We start from the raw sequence: 23091 nt of genomic DNA on the forward strand, positions 1-23091 counted from the left end.
CAAACACCATCCTCTCCCTTCTCCACCACCATCCTCTCCCTTCTCCACCACCATCCTCTCCCTTCTCCACCACCATCCTCTCCCTTCTCCACCACCACCCTCTCCCTTCTCCACCACCATCCTCTCCCTTCTCAAACACCATCCTCTCCCTTCTCCACCACCATCCTCTCCCTTCTCAAACACCATCCTCTCCCTTCTCCACCACCACCCTCTCCCTTCTCCACCACCACCCTCTCCCTTCTCCACCACCATCCTCTCCCTTCTCCACCACCATCCTCTCCCTTCTCCACCACCACCATCCTCTCCCTTCTCCACCACCATCCTCTCTCCACCACCATCCTCTCCCTTCTCCACCACCACCATCCTCTCCCTTCTCCACCACCATCCTCTCTCCACCACCATCCTCTCCCTTCTCCACCACCACCCTCTCCCTTCTCCACCACCATCCTCTCTCCACCACCATCCTCTCCCTTCTCCACCACCACCCTCTCCCTTCTCCACCACCATCCTCTCTCCACCACCATCCTCTCCCTTCTCCACCACCATCCTCTCCCTTCTCCACCACCATCCTCTCCCTTCTCAAACACCATCCTCTCCCTTCTCCACCACCATCCTCTCCCTTCTCCACCACCATCCTCTCCCTTCTCAAACACCATCCTCTCCCTTCTCCACCACCACCCTCTCCCTTCTCCACCACCACCCTCTCCCTTCTCCACCACCATCCTCTCCCTTCTCCACCACCATCCTCTCCCTTCTCCACCACCGCCATCCTCTCCCTTCTCCACCACTATCCTCTCTCCACCACCATCCTCTCCCTTCTCCACCACCACCATCCTCTCCCTTCTCCACCACCATCCTCTCTCCACCACCATCCTCTCCCTTCTCCACCACCACCCTCTCCCTTCTCCACCACCATCCTCTCTCCACCACCACCCTCTCCCTTCTCCACCACCATCCTCTCTCCACCACCATCCTCTCCCTTCTCAAACACCATCCTCTCCCTTCTCAAACACCATCCTCTCCCTTCTCCACCACCATCCTCTCCCTTCTCCACCACCATCCTCTCCCTTCTCCACCACCATCCTCTCCCTTCTCCACCACCACCCTCTCCCTTCTCCACCACCATCCTCTCCCTTCTCAAACACCATCCTCTCCCTTCTCCACCACCATCCTCTCCCTTCTCAAACACCATCCTCTCCCTTCTCCACCACCACCCTCTCCCTTCTCCACCACCACCATCCTCTCCCTTCTCCACCACCATCCTCTCTCCACCACCATCCTCTCCCTTCTCCACCACCACCCTCTCCCTTCTCCACCACCATCCTCTCCCTTCTCAAACACCATCCTCTCCCTTCTCCACCACCACCCTCTCCCTTCTCCACCACCACCATCCTCTCCCTTCTCCACCACCATCCTCTCTCCACCACCATCCTCTCCCTTCTCCACCACCATCCTCTCCCTTCTCCACCACCATCCTCTCTCCACCACCACCCTCTCCCTTCTCCACCACCACCCTCTCCCTTCTCCACCACCACCCTCTCCCTTCCCCACCATCATCCTCCCCGTTTTCCACCACCATCCTCTCCCTTCTCCACCACCATCCTCCCCCTTCCCCACCATCATCCTCACCATCATCCTCTCCCTTCTCCACCACCATCCTCTCCCTTCTCCACCACCATCCTCTCCCTTCTCCACCACCATCCTCACTTTTCCCCACCACCAACATCTCCGTAGAGAGAAATGTCCGGGTAACTCTCTGGTCCTTAAAAATAATGGAGCAGAGGCTATGTGGAGAGGAATGGAGAGTTACGAGGATATTCCCCTACATAAAACAAATCCCTACTTAAAACACATCCCTACTCTTACAAAACATTCTAAAGAGCCATGAAACATGCATTGTGGAGAACAGCTCACGACGGAGCACGTGGAGGAAGTGATGTGTACATGTGTGTCGAGATGGAAGTCTGTAAATATCTGTACATGAGGAATTTAATGTGCATATAAACTGATTTTAATGAACACACATTGCTCTTTGTGTTGTTTTTGTGAGCAAGCATATATAAAGGATATAATACATCTGTAAAACATCCCATTTCACAACACCAGAGCTGTGCCCTGCGCAGCAGTATCAGTAGAATATAGGTACGCTTAACGCCGCTTTCAAAAGTATTTCAGTATCACGGGACGACCGCTTGGAGGAAACATAAAGTTTGTTGGTTGGTTTGTTGTTGAACGCCGCAATATGACAGCGGTCTGTAAATAATGGAGTCTGGACTAGTACTAGCAGTTACACACACAAACAAGCGTGCATCTACGTCGATATATAAGTGCAATAGTCTTTAACGCGACGTTTAACCTCACTGCACCTCACCACTAAGAAATATATCCTTAGTGTTAATTAAGTGCTGATAGAGAAATTACATTTTAGATATCAATATTACGTTTCGAATTTGTTATATCTAGAAGCGATTTAGTGATGCAAGAAATAGTTTGTGATTTCAAGAATTCCTTAAACATTATTTTTTAATGATAAATATCAATATCAAAGACTTCATTTGGATACAGTGTGTTAGGAGAGGGTGGGGGCTCATGGAAAGAAATGTTACATAAATGTTACATAAAACAGGGGTCAGCAAAATATGTTGCAGTAGTCCTTGTCGTCTTTTGACTAGTGGTAGTGTATGCACCCGTGAAGATCCGGGTAGAATAGGTTTTTAGTTTAAACATATTTTATTCAGATTGAAATGGACTGGGAACAAGTTCTCCAACTGAGGACTCCCTCTCCATGGTATTTACATAAGCTTGTACAGTAAATCATATACAAGGAAAACAGAAAAGAAGATGAATGTATAGCTAACAAAAGAAATGTACAAAAGAGATACCAGTATATTTACATTTAAGTGTTACCCAAATCTCTTTGTATGTCTTATAAACATTTGAACTGCTTTAAAGATATGTTGATTTTTCGATAATGGACAAATATTCATTTCCGTTGAACATCAAACTTAAATCTAATTTAACATTTTTGTTCACGGCGTTCTGTAAAATGTCCCGAATAGGTAGAGTAGGTCCTCAGCAACCCATGCTTGCCGGAAAAAGAGACTATGTTTGTCGTAAGAGGCGACTAACGCGATCGGGTAGTCGGGCTCGCTGTCTTGGTTGATGCTTGCAGAGACCATTCAAGGGTATATGGTCTCTGATGCATGTCATCGTATCCCAACTGCGTGGATCGATGCTCGTGATGTCAATCACTCACTTGTCTGGTCCAGACTCGATTATTTACAGACCGCCGTCATATGCCTGGAATATTGCTAAGTGCGGTGTTAAACAACAAACAAACAAACTAGTATATATGAGTGACCACGTGGATACGATTATTCAGACTGATTAAATATGCCTGGAATATTGCTAAGTGCGGTGTTAAACAACAAACGTGGATACGATTATTCAGACTGATTAAAATCCGGACACTCTAGAAAGGGAGTTAACTCGCATTTTGTACTTCCGTGACTTCAAAAATAGACCTAGGTATTTCCTATTTTCCGCACTTGATTTAATGTTAATGGTAAGCTGGAAGAAAAGAACAAGGCCACGTCCATGTTGAAGAATGTCAGAAAATGAACAGTATTTTATCCTGCTCCTTAAGAAACTGGGCAAGAAGAAGGAGCGAGGGTTTGTGTCGTCACTCAAATCGGGGTCCAAAGTTGAGTTATTAGCAGGAACACTTCTTGTGCTAACTGATAACTTCAGTAAAGGAGACAAATTGATCTTCCTTCTTGAAACTTTAGATAGTGAAACAGTTGAAATTCAGTGTATTCCAGGAGAAATAGAAACTGTCGGCCTGGGAGCTTTAGATCTGCTCAATCCAGTGCCAACATGTCAGGACAGACTCGCTGTTTATCAAGACAAGGAATGGATGAAAGAAGGCCTTGTATTAAAACAAGGCGATCATGTGTTAGTGAAACCAAAAGGAGAACAAACGGAATTACCAGGAATCCTTCGCTACAAAGGCAAAGTACCAAATATTAAAGGAATCATATTTGGTGTTGAGTTGACAGTAGGTAGACCCGCATGTGTTTTCAAATCCTATTTATGATATTCTGACGCCATACGTCATATGCCCCAGGATGTTACATGTGTCTCCTTTTATAGTTTATTGATTCGATGTATACTTTGTCTATACACTGCTGAGTAGTATCCACCTTAATACTTACAATATAACACTTGGCTACAACCAGCCCAGAAACGTGTAGGCCTGCTTTATAAACATTGATATGATTCATCAGTTTACATCTAGCAAAAATTAACATCCTTGTTGTGAGATTGTGCTAAAGAACACATATTCCGTGAGACAACCTCTATTTGATTTTGAACCATTGTAAATGTGTAAACAGGTCATGGACGACTATTTTATCATATAACTACTGAAGTTTGAGGTATCTGACATTTAGGGTCCTACTATTTAACGTCCGGGAGTTTTTTGATACAGTGCAGTCAGTTAATATAACAGTTTGGTAAGATCGTGAGAATATCAACTGGCATACAAATAAATAGAACACACAGCAAAATAAAATCAAACAAAAATGACTACAAGTAACAAGGTAAAAAATATGTAATAGGCCATGAAGGGTTTTTTCATCCAACAAGGTGGACGTAATGGAAATTACAGACAAATTTGTTTAAAAAATGTTTGTTTGTTGTTTAACGCCACACTCAGTAATATTCCAGCTATATGGCGGCAGTCTGTAAATAATCGAGTCCAGAAAATCCAATCAACCAAGTCAGCGACCTGACCACTCGATCCTGTTAGTCGCCTTTTAACAAGCATGGGTTGCTGAAGACCAATTCTAAACCGGATCTTTGTGGGTTGTATGTTCAGTTGTTTGTTTGTTGTTGTTTTTCTGCACTCAGCAATATTTCAGTATATGATGGCGGTCTATAAATAATCATGTCTGGACCAGACAATCCAGTGATTGACATCATAAAAAGAATAGTCGTGTGTGTAATTTTTTTCTAGCTATATCTTGTTTTTTATAATTAATACAAGTACACAATTATATAGAATACACTTTATTATTTAGTATCATTCTCCCGGACGTTCCCACCAGATGCTCTGGTATTTATTGCTTTCCCATTTCAAATCAATGTACTTCTTCTCAAGGAAAATCAAGGAAGTGGTACTAGTGATGGCCAGTTTAGAAGAGAGCGGTACTTCACTTGTCCTCCTGATTCTGCGGTCTTCTGTCCAATACATCGTATACATAAACAAACTATGGGTGGGAGTAGAGTGCCCCGGCGGGCAGACAAGGACCTGTATGCCACCGCCTCCCACATACCCAGCCAGGACTACCCCAACTGTGGACTGCGTCTTGGAGACAGGGTGGTGTGGATGAGTGACCGGGGACCAGAGTGTGGGACGGTCAAGTGGATAGGAGTGCTGCCAGAGGATCGCAATGCTGAACTTACTGTGGGGGTAGAATTTGTAAGTTGTTGCATGCAAGCTGTAGCCTAGTGCTCAATGTACCTGCTTGTCATTACCCCACTAATGACATTCACCTTATTTAGCAACAACAAATCTGCATTTTTGCTTATGTCAATTGTTTTCAAAGTTACACACCAAACGTTACCTTGAAAGACAATGTTGACTAGCAAAGCACAGCGACTCATAGTCAGTGCTTGTCTATTGATTATTAGCAAAAACAAAGGGAGGCAACTAAGGCAATAATTTTCATACACAAGATGTAATACCGTATTCGACGTAATAAGCGCCCAGGGCGCTCTCAAAATTAGAAATAGGGGGCTCTTATTAGAATATTATTTTGGCAAAAAAAAACAGAGTTGAAAGATAAATTTCGTGGTTTATGCTGACGGTCTGAACTGTTTATATACGACAGATATATTTTTCCAGAATTTAATTGCCCATAATTAAGGGTGCATATAACGCACGAGTGCGTATTATACACAAATAAATAAGTCTTGTGTACATTGATCAATCGGAATGGATGCTAATTGGGATTGTTCACTTCCCAATATATTAGCAAATATCGCCCTGGGCGCTTATTAGAGCGGGGCGCTAATTACGTCGAATACGGTATGCATTTTGTTGGCCTACTGCAGCCATGTGTGCTGCTGACGAGAGGTATCTGTCCTTGTCAACACATTTCCCTTCCTCTGGTAGTCGATTCCTTGAAAAAGGATTCGAGTCCACCTTATCAAGCAATAAGGACTACCACTGTATCTAGAATAGAGGGATATATATCTGTAATAACATTATGTATGTATGTGTATTCAAGAAAACATTTAATGTATAAATAATAAGTCTGTTACACCATCTTATGTTCTTCAGAGTAAACCAATGAAACCTGAAAATGTAACTAGGTGTGGTACATATGTGACATGGGTATACCCAAAATGAGGATTAAAATAATACCCTGTAACATAATGTGTGTAGATCACTAAATATGCACTGGAAGACTTAGGTAGAGCTTTACCTGACTGCTGTTTTGTATGTTACAGGTGTATGTCCTACTAAGTCTGCCTCCACACCTGAGGACACAATTTACACGATGTGTCAAGATGTACATATGTTTGGATCTTCGATCTAAGATTGTATTTTTCAATTGCTCAAAGTTCAGTTTCATTCATCATTTAGTTATGACTGCTTTTTTTCAGGACAACCCAGTGGGGTCAGGCACAGGAAAATATAAAGAACACCGACTATTTTATGCTCGGCAAAATCATGCATCACTTGTTCCTATACTAGGCTTGTTAAAAGAAGAGGAGTTTTTCAGTCCAGGTAATTACTTAATCTAGTTCAGATTACACATAATGGCGATGTCCACTACATGCATGCAGTCTTAGGAAAACATTTATTCACCTGTGATTGTGTATGTGGCAGCCAAAATCTTTTCCCGTATAAATTACAACTCACATATATATTGACTAGGCATCAAAAGTGTGTAGTGCAACTGCATCATAAGCAAACACCCCTACTGGAAATATGGGAGCCATTCAAGGAACATAATTAATCAACTCAAATCATCTGCTTCAATTGGAGGTTGTTATAATGATTCCAAACATCTGATTGACAAATCAGAATTGCGTTTTTTCCAAAGTTAGGAAATTTAGGAGATAAACTGAGTTTGACATAAAATAACAGTGTAATTAGATTGGACGGCAACTTTTAGCGTTGTTGACTCCAAATGAAGCTTTGGTAGCAAATCCGTAAAGTGCAAGTATCATAAGACACAGTACTAGATTTTTCTTACATCATTTTGCCGCCAGTGTGATGTACAATGTGATGGCTGAGAAAAAATGTGTGAAAATGAAACATAGTGTTGTTGCACCTAATTAATAGTACTTATTTTGAGGTCTGTATTTGTAACAACCCAAAACGAATCTTAAAGTGCTAATAAGGAGGCGTGGCTTCATTAGCACAGGTGACTAGGCCTCCAAGGTGATTGAATATTACCACCAGTATGGTACAGAACATACAGTGTTCCTGATGGCTGTTGAAACTGCCAGTCCTTATGGACTGGTAACTCTAAAAATTACCAGTCCCCCCTAATTTGCAAGTCCCAACTTTCAACAAATAAAAAAACGTATGCAAATTATTTGGATTTAATTCTTTCAACATCATACTCAGTGCAAAGATGTCATCTCTGAGGTAACTTGGTTAGATCTATCAGTCATTCACACAAACTTCAGTCACAATTTACTCTCGTTTTTTTAATATTTGAGACGAAATCGCTACAAATGGAAATAGACAAGGGGACACCCTTTTGGTAACAGACAAGCTGACTTTGTTAAAAAAATGTACTTATATGAATATCACCAATGTTTTGTTCAGCAACAAAGATTAATAAGGTACTGTATTTGCCGGTCCACAGGGACTGGCAGTCACATGAATTACCAGTCCAAGCCTAATTTTACCGGTAAAAACTGGTAATTACCGGTAAAGAGGAATGCTAATATACATGATCATTCATCATTAGTTGTGGGGAGATCTGTGTTGTATATTTAATATGGTATGGATTCCATGTATGTCAAGCATATGGCAAGTGGGTGTGTGTCGAGTAACCTTGATTTATCATGAATTATATAATTTTAACATTGTAAGATATTTACCTTTTCAATTTTAGGGGTGCGTGTAATGTAATGCATTATGAGTGACTTGGATTTCCAGAGTCTCTGACATGTCAGTATGACATAGCACTTGTAGTGCTATTTCAAGACTGCAACTTGATATTGTGATTTGGAGAAAATAAACTACACAACGAACCAATCAGTGTTTTGCAATCACTTGCAATCCATGCGTCCAAGATTTGGATCATTCCTGATTATTTGATTCACTATTGTATGCAGGGGTTCACTTATACTTCTTCCTCAAAAATCATCAATTCATAATAGTGGTATTCCAGAATAGTCAATCCCCGGTGGTCCTGTACTCTTTACACATGTGCATCCTGCATCAACTCACCAGCATCAAATGGTATTTTCACTGCCTTTAGAAATATAGCAGCCTTTCTAAGTCCACCAGATTTACATTTTAAAATTCAATTGGCACATAGCTCCTTCACAATTTGATATGATACATGCACCTTGTCTGCTTAGCAATACCTGGACTTTTTATCCTGCAAATTCTATTATTTTTTTATGTATAAATATTGATCAAACTGTCTATGCATCACAATTGTACATGTTCTTACGGCAATACATTGGTGATAATTATTTATCTATTTATCTCACCTCCGGCAACCTTGTCAAAATAAGAAATTAGTTTTGTCATATAGAAAGTTCCTCTTCAATAAATGTTCCCATTAACACAATATTAAAACCAAATGTCAGTGATACTTGTCTGTGATGCGAAAAAATTGTTTTCATAATATTATAATTATTTCAAGGTTATCTACATATCTCTCAAATGATTGGTTTGGGTCGTATTCCAGACTAGTGTTTATGTTTAAGGTGGTATTCCAGACATGATAAGAGTTTGGATGGTATTACAGGCTGGTGGTTAGGGTGTGAGTGGTATTACAGGCTGGTGGTTAGGGTGTGTGTGGCGTAACAGGCTGGTGGTTAGGGTGTGAGTAGCATTACAAGCTGGTGGTTAGGGTGTGTGTGGCGTAACAGGCTGGTGGTTAGGGTGTGAGTGGTATTACAAGCTGGTGGTTAGGGTGTGAGTGGTAATAAAGGCTGGTGGTTAGGGTGTGAGCGGTATAACAGGCTGGTGGTTAGGGTGTGAGTGGTATTACAGGCTGGTGGTTAGGGTGTGAGTGGTATTACAAGCTGGTGGTTAGGGTGTGAGTGGTAATAAAGGCTGGTGGTTAGGGTGTGAGTGGTATTACAAGCTGGTGGTTAGGGTGTGAGTGGTATTACAAGCTGGTGGTTAGGGTGTGAGTGGTAATAAAGGCTGGTGGTTAGGGTGTGAGCGGTATAACAGGCTGGTGGTTAGGGTGTGAGTGGTATTACAGGCTGGTGGTTAGGGTGTGAGTGGTATTACAGGCTGGTGGTTAGGGTGTGAGTGGTATAACAGGCTGGTGGTTAGGGTGTGAGTGGTATTAAAGGCTGGTGGTTAGGATGTGTCTGGTATTACAAGCTGGTGGTTAGGGTGTGAGTGGTATAACAGGCTGGTGGTTAGGATGTGAGTGGTACAACAGGCTGGTGGTTAGGATGTGAGTGGTATTACAGGCTGGTGGTTAGGATGTGTCTGGTATTACAGGCTGGTGGTTAGGATGTGAGTGGTATTACAGGCTGGTGGTTAGGATGTGTCTGGTATTACAGGCTGGTGGTTAGGGTGTGTGTGGTATACCAGGCTGGTGGTTAGGGTGTGAGTGGTATTACAAGCTGGTGGTTAGGGTGTGAGTAGTATTACAGGCTGGTGGTTAGGGTGTGTGTGGTATAACAGGCTGGTGGTTAGGGTGTGAGTGGTATAACAGGCTGGTGGTTAGGGTGTGAGTGGTATTAAAGGCTGGTGCCTTTTTTCGAAAGGCGACAAACCCTTGCTTATTTTACTCGATTGTCACAGCAAAACAATTTGCTCAGTTGACACAATTTTTGTTGATATACCTCTTTGACATGATTTAATGTTAACAACAATAGTTTTCACTAATATGCAGTTCCTGCAGATCCAATCAACCCATGTAACATGGACTTTTTAATAATTGTACTGCTGAGGACGGCTGGTAAGGTGGCCCAGTAGGTAAGGTATTCACTTGTTAAGGCCAGGTTTCTATTCCCCGATGACGATACAGTGAGTGAAGAATTCTGGTGGTGACCCCAGACATGATCAGGCTGCAATATTGATAAAAACAGCTTAAAACAGAACTCATTCACTCATTTCTTTAATATCTATTACATATCTTGGTTTTATCTATGAAACTAGGTATTATCTATGAACCTAGGTATTATTTATGAAATGAGGTATTATTTATGAAACAAGGTATTATTCATGAAACAAGGTATTATATATCATGTATATGAAAATAGATATTATATATGAATCTAGGTATTATCTTTGAAAATAGGTAATATCCATGAAAATATATATCATTCATGAAACTAGGTATTATTCAGGAAACTAGGTATTATTTATGAACCTAGGTATTATTTATGAAACAAGGTATTATTTATGAAAAAAGATATTATATATGAAACGAGGTTTATTTATGAAACTAGGTTTTATCTATGAAAATAGATATTATTTTTGAAACTAGGTATTATTTATGAAACAATGTATTATTTATGAAAATAAATATTATTTGTGAAACTAGGTATTTATGAAAATAGATATTATATATGAACCAAAGTTTTATCTTTGAAAATAGGTAATATCCATGAAAATAGATATTATTTATGAAACAAGGTATTATTTATGAAACTAGGTATTATTTATGAAACTAGGTATTATTTGAGACTAGGTATTATTGATGAAACAAAGTATTATTTATGAAACTATGTATTATTTTTGAAAATAGATATTATTTATGAAACAAGGTATTATTTATGAAACTAGATATTTTTTTTATGAAAATAGGTATTATTTATGAAAAAAGATATTATTTATGAAACTAGGTATTATTTATGAAACTATGTATTTTTGAAAATAGATATTATTTATGAAACAAGGTATTATTTATGATACTAGGTTTTATCTATGAAACAAGGTATTATTTATAAAACTATGTATTATTTATGAAAATAGATATTATTCATGAAACTAGGTATTATTCATGAAACAAGGTATTATTCATGAATCTAGGTACTATTCATGAAACTTGGTATTATTTATGAAAATAGACATTATTCATGAAAATAGATTTTATATTGTAAATGTTTTCTGTTTGTAATCAGGTTTCACTCAAGGCGATTACAGAGATGAGCATATCAATGTTGTACACCTAGATCATCAACATACTGGTTCATCAGGGCATAAACTGCTGGACTATAACACAGATAATGAACAGGACATCTCCTTAAGTAAACGGGATTTTTCTGAGGTTCTCAAACACGGGAAGAAGACCACTGAAGAATTTAAGGATAACGTGCAGGGAAATAACCTTGATTTTGGCATGGCGGAGAAAGTGCGTGACATGAAGGTATATGGATTATCAGGGGATCTGGTGTCAAGGAAGAACCCTCTGTATAATTCTAAAGGTACGTATTAGAATAGTCTTTACATGTTGAGTTAAGCATATTTTTCTTAATTGCAATTAACCTATTGCCAGGTCTCAGTTCACAACGCGCCAAATATCCGAGGAGAATTAGACATCCACATAGGTTTTTATACTATCCGCTTGTAATAACATCACACGTTATATTTCCAGTGATATTGATGTTTTCCACAACCTGAGTCATGGCTCCCGATATCTTCTTTAGCCATTGACTATTATACTCACTTGTTATCATTCACATTAGGGATTGATAGTTTTCTGTGGGTATTCAGTGTTTATTACTCCCTTGAGTCCTGTCTATTGGGTATTTTTGAGAAGTGTAGACATATTTTTTAATGATTCTGCTTGAAATGCTGTTTCCGGTGATTTCTAATTTTGTATGTTGTGTGCTGCCCCAAGTGTTTAACATGTTGCATACAATTCACAGAACAATATATATGTGTCTACTTAATAACAAAGGAGATGGTAGTGTCTTTTTTATGCATTATTTACTGCAGTAGGGTTCATGTATGTGGAATGCCTGCACTCGATCAGTAAAAATAAACATCTGTAAAGAAATACATGCACACAAGTAAAAATGGATACATTGGGTAACTATGCAGAATGATGTTATACTGTTAAGTTTTAAATGTTTCATGCATATTTGTATGCAGGCAACTCAGAATTATCTGGTTAATGGGGATTTAGTTTGCACATTTTACACAATTAGGCTGCTTTTCTTGAGCCCTGATGAGTGTCAGATGTATTTCACCCATCACTGAGTATTTCAATCAATACGTTATGTATAATCAAATATAATTATCATAATGATTGGAGAGAGAATGCAACAAACTGATAAGATGATTACAGAAGGTGGCATGTATTTGAGGGTATATACAGAAGGTAGCATGTATTGGAGGGTGTAGCATGGATTGGAGGGTGAATACAGAAGGTAGCATGTATTGGAGGGTAAATACAGAAGGTAGCATGTATTGGAGGGTAAATACAGAAGGTAGCATGTATTTGAGGGTGTATCATGTATTGGAGGGTGAATACAGAAGGTAGCATGTATTGGAGGGTAAATACAGAAGGTAGCATGGATTGGAGGGTGTAGCATGTATTAGAGGGTGAATACAGAAGGTAGCATGGATTGGAGGGTGTAGCATGTATTGGAGGGTGAATACAGAAGGTAGCATGGATTGGAGGGTGTAGCATGTATTGGAGGGTGAATACAGAAGGTAGCATGGATTGGAGGGTATATACAGAAGGTAGCATGGTTTGGAGGGTGAATACAGAAGGTAACATGGTTTGGAGGGTAAATACGAAGGTAGCATGGTTTGGAGGGTGAATACAGAAGGTAACATGGTTTGGAGGGTGAATACAGAAGGTAACATGGTTTGGAAGCTGAATACAGAAGGTAACATGGTTTGGAGGGTAAATACAGAAGGTAACATGGTTTGGAGGGTGAATACAGAAGGTAACATGGTTTGGAAGGTGAATACAGAAGGTAACATGGTTTGGAGGGTAAATACAGAAGCTAACATGGTTTCGAGGGTGAATACAGAAGGTAACATGGTTTGGAGGGTGAATACAGAAGGTAGCATGGATTGGAGGGTGTAGCATGGATTGGAGGGTGTAGCATGGATTGGAGGGTGAATACAGAAGGTAGCGTGTATTGGAGGGTAAATACAGAAGGTAGCGTGTATTCGAATGTGAATACAGAAGATAGCATGGATTGGAGCGTAAATACAGAAGGTAGCATGGATTGGAGGGTGAATACAGAAGGTAGCATGGATTTGAGCGTGAAGACAGAAGGTAGCATGGATTGGAGGATGAATACAGAAGGTAGCATCTATTGGAGGGTGAATACAGAAGGTAGCATGGATTGGAGGGTGAATGCAGAAGGTAGCATGGATTGGAGGGTGAATACAGAAGGTAGCATGGATTGGAGGGTGAATACAGAAGGTAGCGTCTATTGGAGGGTGAATACAGAAGGTAGCATGGATTGGAGGGTGAATGCAGAAGGTAGCATGGATTGGAGGATGAATACAGAAGGTAGTGTCTATTGGAGGGTGAATACAGAAGGTAGCATGGATTGAAGGATGAAAACAGAAGGTAGCATGGATTGGAGGGTGAATTTAGAAGATAGCGTAGATTGGAGGGTGAATACAGAAGATAGCATCGATTGGAGGGTGAATACAGAAGGTAGCATGGATTGGAGGTTGAATACAGAAGGTAGCATGGATTGGAGGGTGAATACAGAAGGTAGCATGGATTGGAGCGTAAATACAGAAGGTAGCATGGATTGGAGGGCGAATACAGAAGGTAGCATGGATTGGAGCGTGAAGACAGAATGTAGCATGGATTGGAGGAAGAATACAGAAGGTAGCATGGATTTGAAGGTGGATTTAGAAGATAGCGTAGATTGGAGGGTGAATACAGAACATAGCATGGATTGGAGCGTAAATACAGAAGGTAGCATGGATTGGAGGGTGAATACAGAAGGTAGCATGGATTGGAGGGTGAATACAGAAGGTAGCGTCTATTGGAGGGTGAATACAGAAGGTAGCATGGATTGGAGGATGAATACAGAAGGTAGCGTCTATTGGAGGGTGAATATAGAAGGTAGCATGGATTGGAGGGTGAATGCAGAAGGTAGCATGGATTGGAGGGTGAATACAGAAGGTAGCATGGATTGGAGGGTGAATACAGAAGGTAGCGTCTATTGGAGGGTAAATACAGAAGGTAGCATGGATTGGAGGGTGTAGCATGTATTAGAGGGTGAATACAGAAGGTAGCATGGATTGGAGGGTGTAGCATGTATTGGAGGGTGAATACAGAAGGTAGCATGGATTGGAGGGTGTAGCATGTATTGGAGGGTGAATACAGAAGGTAGCATGGATTGGAGGGTATATACAGAAGGTAGCATGGTTTGGAGGGTGAATACAGAAGGTAACATGGTTTGGAGGGTAAATACGAAGGTAGCATGGTTTGGAGGGTGAATACAGAAGGTAACATGGTTTGGAGGGTGAATACAGAAGGTAACATGGTTTGGAAGGTGAATACAGAAGGTAACATGGTTTGGAGGGTAAATACAGAAGGTAACATGGTTTGGAGGGTGAATACAGAAGGTAACATGGTTTGGAAGGTGAATACAGAAGGTAACATGGTTTGGAGGGTAAATACAGAAGCTAACATGGTTTCGAGGGTGAATACAGAAGGTAACATGGTTTGGAGGGTGAATACAGAAGGTAGCATGGATTGGAGGGTGTAGCATGGATTGGAGGGTGTAGCATGGATTGGAGGGTGAATACAGAAGGTAGCGTGTATTGGAGGGTAAATACAGAAGGTAGCGTGTATTCGAATGTGAATACAGAAGATAGCATGGATTGGAGCGTAAATACAGAAGGTAGCATGGATTGGAGGGTGAATACAGAAGGTAGCATGGATTTGAGCGTGAAGACAGAAGGTAGCATGGATTGGAGGATGAATACAGAAGGTAGCATCTATTGGAGGGTGAATACAGAAGGTAGCATGGATTGGAGGGTGAATGCAGAAGGTAGCATGGATTGGAGGGTGAATACAGAAGGTAGCATGGATTGGAGGGTGAATACAGAAGGTAGCGTCTATTGGAGGGTGAATACAGAAGGTAGCATGGATTGGAGGGTGAATGCAGAAGGTAGCATGGATTGGAGGATGAATACAGAAGGTAGTGTCTATTGGAGGGTGAATACAGAAGGTAGCATGGATTGAAGGATGAAAACAGAAGGTAGCATGGATTGGAGGGTGAATTTAGAAGATAGCGTAGATTGGAGGGTGAATACAGAAGATAGCATCGATTGGAGGGTGAATACAGAAGGTAGCATGGATTGGAGGTTGAATACAGAAGGTAGCATGGATTGGAGGGTGAATACAGAAGGTAGCATGGATTGGAGCGTAAATACAGAAGGTAGCATGGATTGGAGGGCGAATACAGAAGGTAGCATGGATTGGAGCGTGAAGACAGAATGTAGCATGGATTGGAGGAAGAATACAGAAGGTAGCATGGATTTGAAGGTGGATTTAGAAGATAGCGTAGATTGGAGGGTGAATACAGAACATAGCATGGATTGGAGCGTAAATACAGAAGGTAGCATGGATTGGAGGGTGAATACAGAAGGTAGCATGGATTGGAGGGTGAATACAGAAGGTAGCGTCTATTGGAGGGTGAATACAGAAGGTAGCATGGATTGGAGGATGAATACAGAAGGTAGCGTCTATTGGAGGGTGAATATAGAAGGTAGCATGGATTGGAGGGTGAATGCAGAAGGTAGCATGGATTGGAGGGTGAATACAGAAGGTAGCATGGATTGGAGGGTGAATACAGAAGGTAGCGTCTATTGGAGGGTAAATACAGAAGGTAGCATGGATTGGAGGGTGTAGCATGTATTAGAGGGTGAATACAGAAGGTAGCATGGATTGGAGGGTGTAGCATGTATTGGAGGGTGAATACAGAAGGTAGCATGGATTGGAGGGTGTAGCATGTATTGGAGGGTGAATACAGAAGGTAGCATGGATTGGAGGGTATATACAGAAGGTAGCATGGTTTGGAGGGTGAATACAGAAGGTAACATGGTTTGGAGGGTAAATACGAAGGTAGCATGGTTTGGAGGGTGAATACAGAAGGTAACATGGTTTGGAGGGTGAATACAGAAGGTAACATGGTTTGGAAGGTGAATACAGAAGGTAACATGGTTTGGAGGGTAAATACAGAAGGTAACATGGTTTGGAGGGTGAATACAGAAGGTAACATGGTTTGGAAGGTGAATACAGAAGGTAACATGGTTTGGAGGGTAAATACAGAAGCTAACATGGTTTCGAGGGTGAATACAGAAGGTAACATGGTTTGGAGGGTGAATACAGAAGGTAGCATGGATTGGAGGGTGTAGCATGGATTGGAGGGTGTAGCATGGATTGGAGGGTGTAGCATGGATTGGAGGGTGAATACAGAAGGTAGCGTGTATTGGAGGGTAAATACAGAAGGTAGCGTGTATTCGAATGTGAATACAGAAGATAGCATGGATTGGAGCGTAAATACAGAAGGTAGCATGGATTGGAGGGTGAATACAGAAGGTAGCATGGATTTGAGCGTGAAGACAGAAGGTAGCATGGATTGGAGGATGAATACAGAAGGTAGCATCTATTGGAGGGTGAATACAGAAGGTAGCATGGATTGGAGGGTGAATGCAGAAGGTAGCATGGATTGGAGGGTGAATACAGAAGGTAGCATGGATTGGAGGGTGAATACAGAAGGTAGCGTCTAATGGAGGGTGAATACAGAAGGTAGCATGGATTCGAGGGTGAATGCAGAAGGTAGCATGGATTGGAGGATGAATACAGAAGGTAGTGTCTATTGGAGGGTGAATACAGAAGGTAGCATGGATTGAAGGATGAAAACAGAAGGTAGCATGGATTGGAAGGTGAATTTAGAAGATAGCGTAGATTGGAGGGTGAATACAGAAGATAGCATCGATTGGAGGGTGAATACAGAAGGTAGCATGGATTGGAGGTTGAATACAGAAGGTAGCATGGATTGGAGGGTGAATACAGAAGGTAGCATGGATTGGAGCGTAAATACAGAAGGTAGCATGGATTGGAGGGCGAATACAGAAGGTAGCATGGATTGGAGCGTGAAGACAGAATGTAGCATGGATTGGAGGAAGAATACAGAAGGTAGCATGGATTTGAAGGTGGATTTAGAAGATAGCGTAGATTGGAGGGTGAATACAGAACATAGCATGGATTGGAGCGTAAATACAGAAGGTAGCATGGATTGGAGGGTGAATACAGAAGGTAGCATGGATTGGAGGGTGAATACAGAAGGTAGCGTCTATTGGAGGGTGAATACAGAAGGTAGCATGGATTGGAGGGTGAATGCAGAAGGTAGCATGGATTGGAGGATGAATACAGAAGGTAGCGTCTATTGGAGGGTGAATATAGAAGGTAGCATGGATTGGAGGGTGAATGCAGAAGGTAGCATGGATTGGAGGGTGAATACAGAAGGTAGCATGGATTGGAGGGTGAATACAGAAGGTAGCGTCTATTGGAGGGTGAATACAGAAGGTAGCATGGATTGGAGGGTGAATACAGAAGGTAGCATGGATTGGAGGGTGAATACAGAAGATAGCGTAGATTGGAGGGTGAATACAGAACATAGCATGGATTGGAGCGTAAATACAGAAGGTAGCATGGATTGGAGGGTGAATACAGAAGATAGCGTAGATTGGAGGGTGAATACAGAACATAGCATGGATTGGAGCGTAAATACAGAAGGTAGCATGGATTGGAGGGTGAATACAGAAGGTAGCATGGTTTGGAGGGTGAATACAGAAGATAGCATGGATTGGAGGGTGAATACAGAAGGTAGCATGGATTGGAGGTTGAATACAGAAGGTAGCATGGATTGGAGGGTGAATGCAGAAGGTAGCATTGATTGGAGCGTGAAGACAGAAGGTAGCATGGATTGGAGGATGAATACAGAAGGAAAGCCAAATAAGGTTTTAGTAAATCCTCCCTTTGTAAACTACCTCTGTATAACAGGTAATAGAAAGAATAGACAGGTATATTTTCATTCTCAAAGAAAAATAAAAATCTCTGCGCCTGTGAAAGGACGAATCTTGTGTGTTGAACTCAGCAAATATCCTTTCACAAGAGAGTCACAATAGAATGTTAATGCTAGAGCATTGAATGAATACTCTCAACTCCACAGGATTGGGGTCAGCAGTCAAAAGAAATTCACTTCCTCATTGTCCAACCTATCAGTTTTCTGTTATCAAGCCCATAGTTGCCTGCATTTCTTTGCAGGCTCTGTTGTTTAGAATGTCAACTGTAGGTGACCTGTGTTAAATAACTGACAACCTTTTTTACATAGGCAAGAAAGAAAATTTTAACTGTTAGATCATGTGCCTTTATGAATTTGTCCCATTTAATATTAGACCAACATGTTTTCATAACTTAGAGCATTTACCTTTTTTGTAGAAATTTGTAGCTGAAGAGAAATAAAAAAATATAGGCATTAAACATGCTAAAGCTGCAGTTAACAAATTAATTGTTATCTTTCAGAAACAGTACAGTCAATAACCAAATATAGTTACAAATAGTATTCCTTCTGATGCCTGTTTTTACATGAAGCCTTGATACTGCTTGCAGACTTACACTTGACCCTAACAGTAAAGAGCTCTTAAGTTGGGTCAGAGGAAACAAAGAAAAGCAAGTTAATTTTGGAAATTTCCCCATTTTCTCCGTAATCCAAGTTCTATGAACTTGCCAAAATATCAGTACAAAAGTGGCAACTTTCATGATTGCTAAAATAAAACACTGAAATCTGGAATACAGTCCATATTATGCTCTTCAACATGTCCAAGGACAAAAACTGAATAAATTTTGGAACGTTTATTTGATTAATGTGTTAAAAATGGGTTTTTGTACTGGTCTTTCCTGGTTGTAATTTTCTATATTTAGTCACAAGTAATGTCCTGGGGAATTCCCCTCTACCGGTTTATTGGAGTTATCTCCCTTCACCTGTTGGGCTATCAGGAAGAAATGAGAGATTCTGTCCCATGAACTGCATTGAATATTTATGGTAACACAGAGATGTTTGTTTTTAACAATCAGGAAGCAAAATAATGGAATGTCATATCATGGAAGCCCAAAGTGCAGTGTTAGATCATGTAGATACTATGGGTTTGTACTATGTGTTTTGTCCTGTTGTGAGAATCCTGCTGACTGAAGTTTGCTATCTGACGAGTGGTTGTTGAAGGGGACCAGTATAACCAATGTGAACAACATTGTTGGTTGTACTAAACTGAAACAATACTGGTCAGCTAGCATGCCAGGTGCTTAGATCAGTGGAGTTACTGTTGTTTATTGGTATTGCTGTTGTACAAGCTGGGACTGTTAGTTAACACTGAATGACACAGACCATGGAGACCCTGCTTGGCTTGTGTGGTGGTGACTGTTGTATATTGGTATTGCTGTTGTACAAGCTGGGACTGTTAGTTAACACTGAATGACACAGACCATGGAGACCCTGCTTGGCTTGTGTGGTGGTGACTGTTGTATATTGGTATTGCTGTTGTACAAGCTGGGACTGTTAGTTAACACTGAATGACACAGACCATGGAGACCCTGCTTGGCTTGTGTGGTGGTGACTGTTGTATATTGGTATTGCTGTTGTACAAGCTGGGACTGTTAGTTAACACTGAATGACACAGACCATGGAGACCCTGCTTGGCTTGTGTGGTGGTGACAGCAATGTTTTCTCCTCTTCTCTTGTTTGTCATGTGTATTGCTATTGCTACTTGTTAGGTATGTGAACATTTCTGATTGCGCATTATGTTTCAGTATCCCGTGTTATCCAAACACTAATTACAGAGACAACAAGAAACATGTCTGACTTCACACGTTTACCATGTTTACTCTCGCAGGCCATGATCTCAGAAGCCTGGGTATACGGGGAGCTGTGATATTGCAACACATTACACCATCTTTCTCTCATTCTTGTTCAGCAAGGGTGAAAACTGGACTTTTATAGTCGGTTAACTGCCTTGCCTTGGGAAGATAATATCCTGCACTCTATTTGAATTTTCAATCATGACCTATTCAATCAAGAATTCTGTATTACAAGTTAGTCTGTTATTACGCCCTAAATGAAATTTGCCATATGCATTATTCATGAGCTTAACTGGTGCCTTTTGCTATTTTGGAATTTTGCAAGGTTTTAAGATTGTTTTATGTGTCCATGAAAACATTTTCGACTTAGTCTCAAACAAGGGTAGGGTTCATCTCCGGGCCATAACCTTTCAACAGTTTTCTAAGACATTTCACATATGCATTGGTTATCAGTTTGGTGCCTTTTGCTATTTTAAATTCAAATTTAAGTTTAATTGTTTTATCTGCCATAAACATCATAAAGAGTCATCATGGCATCAACTGTAGATGATAAATGCATTAATCAGTATCTGTACTAGTATTATTTTGCTATAACTGTTTTTCGGATTTGCAAACACATTTATGGTAACAAGTTAAACTAAATCATAAAAACCAGTGTGGGGTGAGGGGAGACATCCGTTTTTTAGTGAAAACACATTCTATTTAAGTTTGTGAAAGAGATAGAAATGCTGTTTGATTGATCTTTTTGTTTCAAGTTTGAACTTTCTGTAGCATTTTGTCTTGGAAATTAACCCCAAGTTTACCTTGAAAATAATTTTGTATCGATATTGACCAAGAAATTTGGCCTTAATATAAAAATATACTTTTCTTTGTACTTGTTGTACTGTTCATGTTTCTTTTCATTACAGAAAATGTAGGTGAAATTAACCAATATGATAAGCATCAGGACACTTCAGTTGGTAATAGTTCCCAGAGTACCGGAAAGGTTGCTCCGACGCCAGACCCAGACCTGGGCGTGGACTCCATGGTGGAGGTGCTGGGCAACCCGCCTCTATATGGAGTCATCCGTTGGGTCGGCGCACTCCCCGACAACCCCTGGAAACAGATAGCAGGGCTGGAGATGGTATGTAGGCTATAGATATGCCAAGTGTTGTCTCATGCTGTTGTATCAGTAATCTAAAGGGCTGCAATTTGAGTTCTCCCAATGCCCAGAGGACATATGACTTGTTCACGTATAGAAAATATACTTCTAAATCATGGTAAAAAAAATTACATTCTTTGTGAAATGATACCGAAGTCCAAGGAGATCCAGGAGTTTTGATGCGGGTGTCAGAACCACAGGGAGACCATGCAGGAATAAGGGTAATGTGTGAGTGCTTAGCCTGCAGTTGTACAGTAGACATACACTGATACTCCCCTAAGAGGTAGACAAAACAAGTGGGATAATGTTGTGATACGAGGGGTGTTCATTAAAGATTTCCCCTGACCCACTTCCCATGGACTGTGGAATGAAACTTGGCATAGGTATTAGTCTTTCTCCACATAGTAACCACCAAGAGCTACACACTTCTCCCATCGTTTTATGCAACTATGGAAACCTTGCTTGTAAAAGCCCTCATTTTGGGTCTCAAACCAGGACGTTTTCCCTTCAAAAATGACTTCATGGTTGGAAAGAGGTGGAAGTCAGATGGTGCAAGGTCAGGAGAGTAAGGAGGATGTGGAAGGATTTCATAGCCACAGGACCGCGCTTCTGTCTGGGCAACATGAGAGTTGTGTACTGGACCATTGTCTTGCAGGAGACGGACACCCTTGGTCAGCATGCCACGCCTCTTAAGCTTGATAGCGTCCCGCAATTTCCGCAGCAGTGAAACATAATAAGCTCCTGTAATTGTGGTACCCTTTGCCAAGAAATCCATCATCACTACTCCGTGCTGCTCCCAAAACACTGTGAGCATGACCTTGCCTGCAGAGGGTTGGACACGTGCCTTCTCTGGGGGTGGTGACTCGACATGCTTCCATTGCATCGACTAAACTTTAGTCTCAGGATCATAGTGATAGCCCCATGTTTCATCCTGTGTGATAAGTCTGTCAAAAAAGTTTGCCTGTTTTTTTTGGCACATGTCCAAAAGATCCTTTGAGCAATTGACTCGTTCCTGCTTTTGGAAAGGTGTGAGCAACCTGGGAATCGATCGTGCAGACACCTTATGCATGTTCAAATTGTCATGGATGATTTTTTCCACAGACCCTACACTGATCTTGAGATCTTGTGCTAACTGGTGAACGGTTATACGTCGGTCTGCCAAAATGGCGGTCTCCACTTGATGGATAGTGTCCTCATCAATGGCTGAATGGGAGCGACCAGGAATGGCAGCTGTTTCTACAGATGTCCGACCAAACTTGAACTGGCGATGCCAGTGTTTAACAACGTCATATGATGGGGCATCTTCCCCATAAGTTGCTTTCATTTCATCGAAAGTTTCTTTTGGTGTGCGACCTTTCAAATATAAAAACCTTATCACTGCTCGATATTCTACTGGCTCCATTGTCACACCCTACTTGATCATAACACCTGTAAAAGTTGTAAGATTAATAGTTCGGTGCTGCAAATTCAGACATAACCCATAGATACATGTATCATTACACATGTGAAATTTCAACCAAATATGATAACCCTAAGTGGTTTAGGGAAAATCTTTAATGAACACCCCTAGTATTTGCTAGTCCTCAATGCTGATTGGACAAAGAAGTTAACTGATTGGACAGTTGAAGTGATGTGACACCACAGTGATGCATTGTTAAAATCATAACAAACTGATGACAGTGCTTCATGAGAACAATAGGTGAAGTTCAGTGAAGTTTTTCTGTAGGGTTGGTATTTCATATGTATTTATTATACCCCCGTTTACGAAGTAAATCAGGGGTATATAGCGTTCCGTTCATCCGTCCTTCCGTCCGAGCTTTTGTACGGCCCATAACTTTTTAACCATGAACCCAGCTTCACCAAACTTGC

At 41.1% G+C, this 23091-nt stretch overlaps 2 protein-coding genes across 11 annotated transcripts in view; both read left to right on the forward strand.

Annotated features, from left to right (window-relative positions):
* Positions 1-3496: 3496 nt before the first annotated feature.
* Positions 3497-23091, forward strand: part of LOC124121459 (ubiquitin carboxyl-terminal hydrolase CYLD-like) — a 45890-nt gene continuing 26295 nt past the window's right edge. Inside the window, exons 1-5 of the mRNA XM_046484460.2 lie at positions 3497-4057; positions 5162-5482; positions 6673-6796; positions 11353-11655; positions 20990-21204. Of these exons, the coding sequence (XP_046340416.2) occupies positions 3608-4057; positions 5162-5482; positions 6673-6796; positions 11353-11655; positions 20990-21204 (1413 nt within the window). The 5' untranslated portion in view covers positions 3497-3607. The remainder of the gene's footprint in view (positions 4058-5161; positions 5483-6672; positions 6797-11352; positions 11656-20989; positions 21205-23091) is intronic.
* Positions 11662-19272, forward strand: LOC124121460. Of its 10 annotated transcripts, none has more exons than XM_048398807.1 (5): positions 11662-12857; positions 13146-13248; positions 13857-14366; positions 15091-16763; positions 17514-19272. In XM_048398807.1, exons 1-4 carry the CDS (start codon positions 12816-12818, stop codon positions 15402-15404), a joined length of 969 nt encoding a protein of 322 aa, XP_048254764.1. In that variant the 5' UTR covers positions 11662-12815; the 3' UTR covers positions 15405-16763; positions 17514-19272. The 10 variants fall into 10 exon arrangements, with proteins under 10 accessions (XP_048254764.1, XP_048254760.1, XP_048254759.1 ...); XM_048398803.1 differs by lacking the exon at positions 11662-12857 and adding exons at positions 14710-14902; positions 16764-16943 and having other exon boundaries at positions 13058-14511; positions 15511-16020; positions 17004-19272; XM_048398802.1 differs by lacking the exon at positions 11662-12857 and adding an exon at positions 16764-16943 and having other exon boundaries at positions 13058-14902; positions 15511-16020; positions 17004-19272.

Source organism: Haliotis rufescens, unplaced genomic scaffold, assembly GCF_023055435.1.
Source record: "Haliotis rufescens isolate VD_foot unplaced genomic scaffold, xgHalRufe1.0.p SCAF_19, whole genome shotgun sequence".
Classification (NCBI taxonomy): Eukaryota; Metazoa; Mollusca; class Gastropoda; order Lepetellida; family Haliotidae; genus Haliotis; species Haliotis rufescens.